This window comes from Centruroides sculpturatus, unplaced genomic scaffold, assembly GCF_000671375.1.
Source record: "Centruroides sculpturatus isolate CEXI.00-Female unplaced genomic scaffold, Cexi_2.0 scaffold78, whole genome shotgun sequence".
In the NCBI taxonomy this organism is placed as follows: domain Eukaryota; kingdom Metazoa; phylum Arthropoda; class Arachnida; order Scorpiones; family Buthidae; genus Centruroides; species Centruroides sculpturatus.
The window spans coordinates 307,553-318,765 of NW_019384629.1; the positions used below are offsets into that span (position 1 = coordinate 307,553).

General features: G+C 30.3%; 1 protein-coding gene across 3 annotated transcripts in view; it reads right to left on the reverse strand.

Annotated features, from left to right (window-relative positions):
• Nucleotides 1-11,213, reverse strand: part of LOC111625696 (hepatoma-derived growth factor-related protein 3-like) — a 114,525-nt gene that overhangs the window by 21,572 nt on the left and 81,740 nt on the right. The window contains exon 7 of one of the 3 annotated variants that reach the window (XM_023368908.1): nucleotides 10,163-10,497. The exons of 1 other annotated variant lie outside the window; for it this stretch is intronic. In XM_023368908.1, the coding sequence (XP_023224676.1) occupies nucleotides 10,180-10,497 (318 nt within the window). In that variant the 3' untranslated portion in view covers nucleotides 10,163-10,179. Of the gene's footprint in view, nucleotides 1-9,498; nucleotides 10,498-11,213 lie in introns of those variants that run through there. One more of the 3 variants, XM_023368907.1, reaches the window with a different exon arrangement.

The following is an 11,213-nucleotide window of genomic DNA, read 5'->3' on the forward strand; positions in this document are numbered from 1 at the left end:
TGAAACTTAGGTTTGTCATGTCACTCCAGAATCAAAACAACAGTCGATGGAATGGAGGCACTCATGGTCCACCACAAGACACAAATTCAAAACAACATTGTCACACGAATGCACTGTGTTCTGGGACAGATGGGCATTCTGCTTGTTGAGTTCTTTCTCAGAGGTGAAACCATCAATGCGAAACGATACTGTGAAACATTGTGAAAACTTTGCCATGCAATTCAAAACAAAAGACGTGGAAGTCTCAGTAAAGGCATTGTGTTACTTCATGACAATGCACATCCCATACTTCTGGTGTCCCTCAAAACCTTATTCAACAATTTGGTTGGGAGCAGTTCGATCACCTACAGACCCAACCTCGCACCTACAGACTACCATTTGTTCTTGAACTTGAAGCACGATTTTGGCGGGAGGAGCTTTGCCAGCAATTACGACGCAACAACCAATGTTTAGCAGTGGCTGTCTTCGCTGGCGGCATCTTTCTGTGAAGAGGGTATAGACAAGTTAGTTTCCCAATATGACAAATGTCTGAACAATGGTGGTAACTATGTAGAAAAATAGTTTCCAACATGCTCTTTCATGTAAAAATAAATTTTGTTTTGAAAAAAAATTTTTTTATGCAAGTTTTTCCAAAATAGTACTTACTTTCCAGACACACCTCATACATTGTTAGGAGAATCATAAACTTAGTGTGTTTATAAACAGAACTCTGACAATGGATAGTACTTTGGATGGTTTGTTCAATAGTCCTCAAAACAAAAAAATATTAAAGAGAAATTTCAATTGGAAAAATAAAACGCAATCATAGTACATACAGTATAAATATAAACCATTAGCATAAAATAAATTAATTAAGCTATGTCTTTGCAGTATATAATGCATTAATAAACAAAACTACAGGCAATGGACATGCATAACATAAGGCAATGCCATAACTGAAGGTAAATAAATCAAGACAAGTATTACATATAATTTATTTATTACGTCACTCAATTGCCTATTGTATTTCCTAATTTAATCCAATAAAAAATCTGTGGAACTCTTTAATAGGATTCTTACAAAGTTAAAATTAAAGCTTTGCCAGATGGCATCAGCCTACCACTCTGGGTTCAGGGTTTGAGGCAAAATTGGCTCAAATTTTCATAAGTGGTTTGACCCCAATGTCGGGAACTGTCCTTCACATCACCTGGCTGTTCCCATTCTAGACCTGCCTGTACTGAATGCTAAATCATATTTTATTGCATATATCAATAAAATAAATAACATGATTTTTAGTAATAATAATAGTGAGTTATAAAATAATACTAAATAAAAAAAAGCTATATATTTTAATGAAAAGAAAGTGGTGTCCTTCCTTGGAAATTCTTTTAACATTTGAATTAATGTTTGAGAGTTGAATTAGCATATCAAGAGTGGCATTTAATAGATTTCTATACTTAATTTTTGTTGATGCATAAATTGATAATGTTCTTTCATATAAATGTATACTGGCAAAATACAATAAAGCATGGTTTGCTTTTCTGGATAAGTCGGTATTCTTGTGTCACTCCAGAATGTGATTCAAGAAACTTTTTAAAAAAAGTTTTTGTTTAATTAACCATGTTGTGATCAAATCTTTGTGTTATAGTATAGAATATCCCACTAAGTTGGATTCTCTTTTACACTAAACAGGTTTGGAATCCAGGAACTATTTTTGTCATTCACAGAGAGAAGACAATAATTGGTTATAATAAAGTCATGAATATGGTATAGTTTGTTTCATGAATCTTGGCTATGCTGTAAAAATGTGCAATAGCAGGGTCCAGTCTATATACTTAATGAAGAACAGACTGATGGTTGAATATGTGACAAAATCTCTGTGTTACCAAAACAGGGCTCTCAAAATTTTAAAAACTTTCAAAACCTTGACGAAGTACCACATACTGCCCAGCCAAAATATGAAATGATCTGTAAGAGTGATTGAATTGATTGAAGACATAATTGTATGAGTAGAGCACCAAATCATGAAGTAAGAACATGCTTTATATTTAATTGTAATAAAAGCATGTTGAACAAAGATAGTCTCATAAATTAAAATTTTACAGTAAATGGTAACACAGAAGCATGTTATGTATACAAAACAAATTGTGTATTAATACTAGATACAGTAGAACCTCGAAAACTCGGCTCTCGATAACCCGGCACTCCGGATAACTCGGCCACACCCTGGCAGGGCAAAAACATCCTTAGTTAATTAATTTTCATTATAAACAGCTTTATAAAAGTATAAAAGCTCTCATAAAGTATTTTTCTGAGGTCTGTCTTAGCAGGTAAATTACTGTACACAGTGTATTCATTAATTTTCATTTTCATGTAGTAAAGGCTCTATGCCTTCATAAAAGACGTACTTTTCCTTTGTTTAAGGGTATTTGGGCAGTTTATTCTCTGTTATATTCTCAAGTAAACAATACATACAAGTACAGTACAGTATTTTCTGAGGAAACACTCGTACTTATTTTTTTTAACCCCATTCCCGATAACCCGGCATTTTCACAAACTCGGCCACCCTTCGGTCCACATTAGGCCGAGTTTTCGAGGTTCTACTGTACTTATCTTTTAATCTTTAAACTAAAAAGTTAATACATACTAATAAGAGTAAAATATAGAAATTAAAAATGTATATAAAATTACTGTGTAAGATGGTAGAACCCTAAGTTTCATTTTGAGGAAACCAGGGTTCCATGGATCATTTAAGAAACATTGGTCTAGTGCAGTGTTTCTCAACAGGGGCGATATCGCCCCCATGTGGGCGTTTTTCCATGTTCAGGGGGCGATTAGCAACAATTTATATTTTGGGGGGCGAAAAACAATTTTCTGGATGATATAGTAAAACATTATATTAAGAATAATTAGATATTTTATTCATTATNTTGAGGGGGCGATTAGCAACAATTTATATTTTGGGGGGCGAAAAACAATTTTCTGGATGATATAGTAAAACATTATATTAAGAATAATTAGATATTTTATTCATTAATTAAAACAAATAACATTATACTAGTCACTAGTCTATTCAATGCAGTACGAATTTGGCGTTAGCCTTGTCCCTCAGCATCGTAATTTTGTAGTGAAGGGGCAATACTACATAACGATTTTATTGAAGGGGGCGATGATTTGTTAGAGGTTGAGGAACACTGGTCTAGTGGATATAAAGAGCAGGAAACAGGAAATTCCATTAGCAGTAATTTAGCTATTAATAAAAGAGCAAGATTGTATTGTGATATTGTGAGAATTTTTCTACTCATTTCTAATGTTTATTTTGCTCTTTAACTTAATGAACTGAAGATTCTTCCATTGTTGAGACAGCTATAAGTATTGATCTTATTTATGGTATGATTGTTGGAAAAATATAAGCAAAGTGGAGATGTTTCTTGACAGGAAGCTGTTTAATCCAGCATGATACACTTTAAAGACTTTTCCTTCAAAACCTCTACTAATTTTTCTTTATCATCTTTATTCAGGACCTCATATCACAATCAACATATAAACTTTGTTCCTATTATTTTTAGACTTTTCTTGGCTTATCTTCAAGGTTGAAAGAATACTTCAAATGTATGATTTTGAAATTTTATCAAAATACATTCATTTTAACCATTCTAACTCACAAGCCAAACTGCCATGCACCTTCCGAATGATTCAAATTTCTTCAACAACTTTTAAGTTCAGCTAGATTTATAATCCTTCCTTTAATTCTTTTTCTATGATCCATTTCCATGATGGTACCAATTGTTAGAATCCCTTTTATTAATTGCAGTGTTTCTACTTTTCTCCCATATCTAACTATTCTATGCACTGTACATGATATAGCTTCCTCTTCCAAGATTTTTCCTCATTATTTCTGAACTTTGCTTCTTTCATTATCCTATTTGTCTACAATGTTTGGGTCATTCTTGCCAGTTTTTACAATTTTTGATGTACTCATTCAACCCAATTCCTAGAGTACTTTTTGTCTTTCTCATAGTAATTCTGTTCTCTCATAAGGGTACTATGTAAAGTCTAGCTTTTTTATCCTCTCTCTTTTTTTTCTTGTATCTTAAGATATTAAATATAATGGATATAACAGCAGGATGGCAACGTGGATAAAGGTATCAATCTACTTCCGTGGGAGACCCAGGATCAAACTTGGGTGAAAAATCTGAAGAATTTGTCATGGCCTGGATATGTTAGGCCCCTCCCTCATCACCCAGCTATTTCCATTGTGAGTCTGGCTGAACCCACAATGAGAAAAAGGCCCTTAGTGCCCAGAGGGTGAAAACAACAAAAAAGACTGTGGTATTCCTTCAATAAGCAGTGCATCTCATAGTTTTACTAATGCTTTATAAAATCTTTTTCTTCATTTTTTTCATAACATAATCTCTTCATATTCTATTTCTCGATTATTTAAATTCATCTGTCTCTTATTTCTAGAATTAATTTATTAGATGCAATTGCATATATTATATACATGTAATTTCTACAATCAAGGTAATTTTAAATTCATAAAGTTACAATGAACATAACTTATTTTATAATGTTTTAACGTGTTTCATCTTAATAGTGTTCCTATGCGATTCATTCTCTCAAGCAATTTTGTTTACTCAAACACTGCTGGCCCAAGCAAACTCAGACTTTGACGTCACCCCATTTTAAAAAATTTGCAACAATATAAAACACCAATGTAAAATAGAGTAGCTAATTTTTTTACAGTATGCAGCACACAATATCGCAATTGTGAGACTACAGTGCTACTTTCAAAATGGCGACTCGAAGGTCAACACATGAGAAAGGTTTGTGATCAAAAAACATTTATTTTTTCATTATTTATTGTAATTTATGAATGTACTTTCGCCATGCCATCCCCCTGAATTCAAACACCCTAGGCCATTGCCTAGTTCACCTTTATGAATGGGCTGGCCCTGCTCATAAGAATAATGATTCCATGTTCTTCTGCTAACTTTTGCAATATTTCTAAATTTTGTATCAAATTCAAATCAAATATGAAAGAATTTGAAGTTTTCTTTACCATGAAGACAAGCTAAGAAAAATTTGGAAGTACTAGGAAGAAAGTTTATTATATATTGTGTCTATTAATTTCATGTCTCAATAAGAAAATGTAGCTAGTAGTTGTACTGTCGTATCATTAATTGGTTCATATGGTTTTGCCAGCATTCACAAAGAAACTGCTTCTGACAAAATAGATGATGATTAAACAGATGTGCAAATATTTGTCAGACTATCAATTTTGATTAATCTGAATAAGTTAATTTATACACTTCAGATAACTCTGTCAGCATTACAATTCTGAAAATATTATCCTGTTAGTTTATTGTCACTTCTCGTATTTAAAAAGTTTTCAGAATAATTTTCTCCATTTGCAGATGTGACAATACTGCAGGACATTCATGCATACCAAAATATGGTAGCAATTCTCTACTACATGTATGTGCAATTTAGAAATTCATGTGTAGTTCATTGTGCAGGTGTATTCTTTTACAAGTATTATATCTGTATGTAGATAGCATTATGAGGAAAATGTAATGTAAAAACTTTAATCATACAATTCATTGCTCTAAATGTTTGGTAAAGTGATGGATCATCAATGAACATTCAAGAAAAATTGAAAAAGATTTACAAGATAATACGTCAAACAATACAACTGAAAAAAATAAGAGGATGAAAGTCAATCAAAAGATGCTGAGCATTTGGGCACTCTTCCCCAACTTGTAACAAAAATGTTGCCATATTATGTGACCTTTTACAAAATAATAGATGATTATAGTAAGAAATAATTGTTGATAGACTGCAAACAATTAATTGACATATTAATTGGAAAGTTCATGAAAAAGTATACAAAACTGGTATAAAAAAATCTCATATCAGAAATCCTACCAATACTTGCAACATATTGGAGAAATCATAGTACAGTAGAGCATCGATTATCCGAATCAATTGGGAACTGGGGTTCTTCGGAAAATTGATTTTTCGGATAACTGATTATGTACGAAAAAATACATTATGAATATAGTATATTAGTACATCCCATGTTTAAAATTTTCTCCATTGCATGTCATGTCACGTTGAATTTTCATTGATGTTAAGCCTAACGAAAATTTTTATAATAATAATCATGGCTATTGTATCATTAAAAATTATTGTGTTGTGGAAAATATAAAAGCAAAAAAAAATTATACTTTAGAAGTTAATCTAGTATCAAAAACATTTGATTCAACACGACACAATCCAACTGGAACACTTTTGGTTGATCGGCATTCGGACAATCGACACTCTACTGTAGTAATAAGCTAGACAGATTTACTATCTTGCATGATTATCACATCAAGTGTTGGTGCACAACCTGAAACAAAAGACAGTGAAAATGAAAAAAGTTTCACCATCCTAAAACATCTGAATACTGAAATCAAAAATGAAAATTATGTTTGTCTGTTATTTTTGTATCAAAAAGGATTAATCCATTTTTAGTCCAATCAGACAGTTAATGAAGATAATTTTACCTTAAAGTGTTGGAAACATTTCAAAAATATATTGTTTTTGTCTGTCCAGAAAGTGCTTCATTCTTGATCTTTTAGTGCTTCAATGTATTTCATGTTAAAAATGAGAATTTCTGGCTGCAATGTCAATCACTACTACTGGAACACCTTTCTATTCCCCAGGTCTATTGTCCCATGATTTATTTGTTTCCTTGAATCAAAGAATTTTGAAGGGAACATACTTTAAGAATGTTTCTGCTATCTAAAGTAACATAAGGTTTCTGAAGGAATTATCAGAAAATAAATTCCAAAAATCTATGGAGGCAGGAATTTAATATTGTTATTCATGTATAGAACCTAAAGGAGAATACTTTAAGGACAATGGCCTGTTCTTTTAGCAATACAAATTTTTTCAAGCATTGAACCAATAAGAAAACTTATCATCACACTTCATATTTTGAAGCATCTTGCAAATGATTTTTTCTATACCATAGTATTGATCACACATATTTTACAGACGATATATGTGAAATCATTATTACTTAGAAATTCTCAATGATCTATTGAAAGATCAGAAGTTAAGTTAATATTTTACTTCCAGTCACATAGTGGTGAATTTTTTCCTATATTTTGTAAGTACTCGGTTGCTCCATTTATACTAACTTCATTTATAATTTCATTGATTTACATATTATCATCAGTGCAAATTTAAAATAATCAAACAGACTCTCAACAGTTTTCATCAAAAATTATAACGACAAAATGAAGTTTGCTGCAAAGAAACTATTAAAAGGTAAATAGTTATATTCAATTGATAAATGACATTAAACAATAAATCAATGTTTAAAATTTGATCAGGTTTAAGCTAGTCAGGTGTCTTGCTGTTATTAAGATGAAAGATGGTAGCATGAAATAGGAATAGAACAACAAAAATATTTAATTACAAAAACTGACAAAGAAAATAAGCACAATAATAAAAATTAATATTAGTATCATATTTCTGTTTGTCTTTTTAATTTTGCAGTTGTAAATAGAAAATATAATACAGTAGAGTCCTGAAAACTCGGCACTTTATAACCCGGCCATACCCAGGCAGGGCAAAAAAAAAAACCTACTTAATTTTCATTATAGACAGCTTTATGCCTCAAAGTATTTTTCTGAGGTCTGTCTTGTCAGGTAAATTACTGAACACTGTATATTCATTAATTTTCATTTTCATGTAGTAAAGGCTCTATGCCTTCATAAAGGACGTACTTTTCCTTTGTTTAAGGATATTTGGGCAGTTTATTCTCTGTTGTATTCTCAAGCAAACAATACATACAAGTACAGTACAGTATTTTCTGAGGAAACACTCGTACAGTACTTATCCTTTTTTAACCCCATTCCCTATAACCTGACATTTTCACAAACTTGGCCACCCTTCGATCCACATTATGCAGAGTTTTCGGGACTCTACTGTATTAATAAAATTCCACTTACTTAAGCCTGTAACCAATGTGAAACAGTAAAACTCTAAAGCACAAACGTTTTCTGAACACCTTCCATGTTCTTCCTTACGTATTCTAGCTGGATTCTTTTTTTTTTATTTCTTTATTCTGGAACACTGTTATGAAATTTTAAAATTTCATAATGGTGTTCCAGAATAAATACATAAAAAAAAATCCAGCTAGAATACCTGAGGAAGAACATGGAAGGTGTTCAGAAAACGTTTGTGCTTTAGTTTTACTGTTTCACATCGGTTACAGGCTTAAGTGGAATTTTATCATACAACCCGGTGTGCGTGTAGGAGTTATATATAATATTAATGCCATTTTATTAACTACTTGGCATAAAATGAATCTATTTATTTAAAAATCAATTCCAATTTGACTTAATCTTACAATTTATCAAACATTGAAGATGATTTTGTCTAGTATTGTAATACAAATATGAATAAGATCTATCTTAAGGTATTAAATTTTACTTTAATATATAAAATACTCTATATGAATTATGTGTAAGAAAAAAGATTACTTGAGCAGAATCAAAAATATAAAAATCATAAAAAAAAAATTATAAATGCATCTATGTATTAACAATTACAAAGCCTAGTAGATAAACAAGTGCACTAAATTACTTCACATTTTGATATCTAAAAATTTATTTTTGCTTTGACAAATGGTCAACATCAAAAATCATCAGATAATTATAATTTCTCATATTTAATGTTATCCAGAGAACTAATGAACTGATTACATTAAACCTGAGTATATTTCTTGGAATATGAAAAACAATTTTTGTCATTATATGGATTTCATGAAAATGTAAATGACTTACTATATGAAGATGCCAACAGCTCACTCTATTTAGATAGAAAATATTATAAAACAAGCCACTAATTTTATCAGGTAATATTTTCCTAGCAAATTCTATTATTAAGATGGTGATAATAAAAGTCAACAGTTTGGGAAAATTGTCATCTCATTTCCATCATTCCAATAATAATCTGACACACTTTAAACAAATGATTCTTCCAAAAATCACAATGCCACTTGTTTTCATTTCTATCATGTTCTAGGTAACATTCATTGCTATTCAGTTATTATATTTTATATAGTCAGTAATAATTAAACCTCCTTGATTCATAACTATCTGGTATTTGTTTAATTAGATTAACTATCTCAAAGTTAATATGTAGAAATTTATGGTCTGCATTTGGTTTATTATTAACTCTTCAGCCAAAATTAAATATCATCTAAATCTGCAATAAAGATTCCCATTTTTCAGAAAAGTATTTCTAAATATTTATCATCAAAAAATACAATAATTGCAATTTTTACTAATTACTTATGAAGTAGAATACTTACAAAGGACTATTTTAGATACTTACTAAACAATTTCCTAAACAAACATTTTTCTAAAACACTAACAGTAGTTACTTTCTAATGAAAGAATTTTGTAAAATGAAATTTTTGGTATTTAAAAAATGAAGTACAAATTACTTCGTGTTTTATTTATTTATTTGAGACTGAATACAGAATAAAAGCTTTGTTAGCATTGACAATACTCACTGTTTCACTCTACACAAACATAAGACACTTATGGACATTTAAGGCACAAGTTGCCAGGCCAGATAAATATTGCCTGCTGTATTTGAAGCAATATACTGTTAAACAGCACATTTTCATGTCCTATAAACATTAACAGTTACAGCAACAAATTAAAAACACTGACAATCAACAAAAATTGCAAAACAAAATAAAAATTCTTAAATTGCAAACTGATGAAAACAAATATTCAAATATATGTCATATATTATTTTTGATAAAATAGGTGTAATAATAACATTTATTAATAATGTGACCTAACAGCTTGTGCAAAACCACCCCATATCTAATTTGTATAATGAAATCAATGTCTAAACACAGCCAGGAAGTATAGAAAACAGTTATGAATGAGATGTATTACAATTAATGATTTACAAGTGTGAATGATAACCATATGAACAATTAAATTTTTCATTTGTATTTACGGTATTTCTAAATTGATGCAAACAATCACTTCCAATGTTTCATCTATAACAACTGACATTAAACATTTTAATAATGTACATGATGATGTTACAACAAGAAATAAGATATATTGGTATGATCAGAGTTATGATGAAATAATTGTACCTGGTTGTATTATATATTCACGTTGGTGCTCTTCCACTATCACTTTGACTTTTTCCTTCTTTGCCTTCCTTTTTTGTTTTAGATTTTGCTTCTTCTTTCCTTTTCTTTTCTTCTTTTTTTTTGTGACCCTTTGACACATCAACAGGTACACCAACATTCACAGAAAGCTGTTTTATTTCCACATTGTCTAAATGCCCTTCTGGATCACTCTCAGAACTAAATTTTTTCCTTTTTATTACTCGCCCACTTCGACTTTGTTCTGGCTCTCCTTTATCTTTGTCTTTGTCCTTATCTTTATCTTTCTTCTTACTCTTTTCCTTATCTGATTTTGATTTCTGAATAAAACAAAATTTTTATTTTTCATATTATTGAAATAAAATTATAAAAAATTGATATGTATATTTTAAAAATATAGAATAACTGAATACAAATTAATACTTAAAAACTGACAAAATAAATAATTCTTAATAAATGAAATTAAACAGAATTCCTTCCTTCAACTAATTCAAACTGAATAATCTGAAAATCATTTTTGTTAAATTTTCTAATTTTAATATTTTTTTCTTATTGTCTTTAAAGAATAATTGAAAAAAGTTTAATTCTTTTACTCAATAACAGTATATGACAGGGCTGTCCAACTGGCGGCCCGCCAAATAATTTTTACGGCCCGCGAGTACATTTTACTATGAATAAATTTATGTTACTAAATTATTATTATTAACCCTGCGTTAGTGCACTGAGTTTTTTTTTGGCATTAGTGCAGTGGGGCGTTTGTCCACCCCAACATTTTTTTGGGTCCATAAACCATGTAAGTAAAAATTCATAAAGATTTACTCATTTATTTGGTAAAGGCATGTGTCATTATACATATGATTATATTCAGGTATGATTACATATTATATTTGTACATAAATCCATGAAAATAAAAAACAGCATTTATCAAAACTCATTACATTAGATCTTATTATTAAACCAATAGTAAAAATCTAAATTGTTTTTTAAGCATTTTTGTCACTCTGATTCAATAGCTGACATTGTACTTTGGCACTCA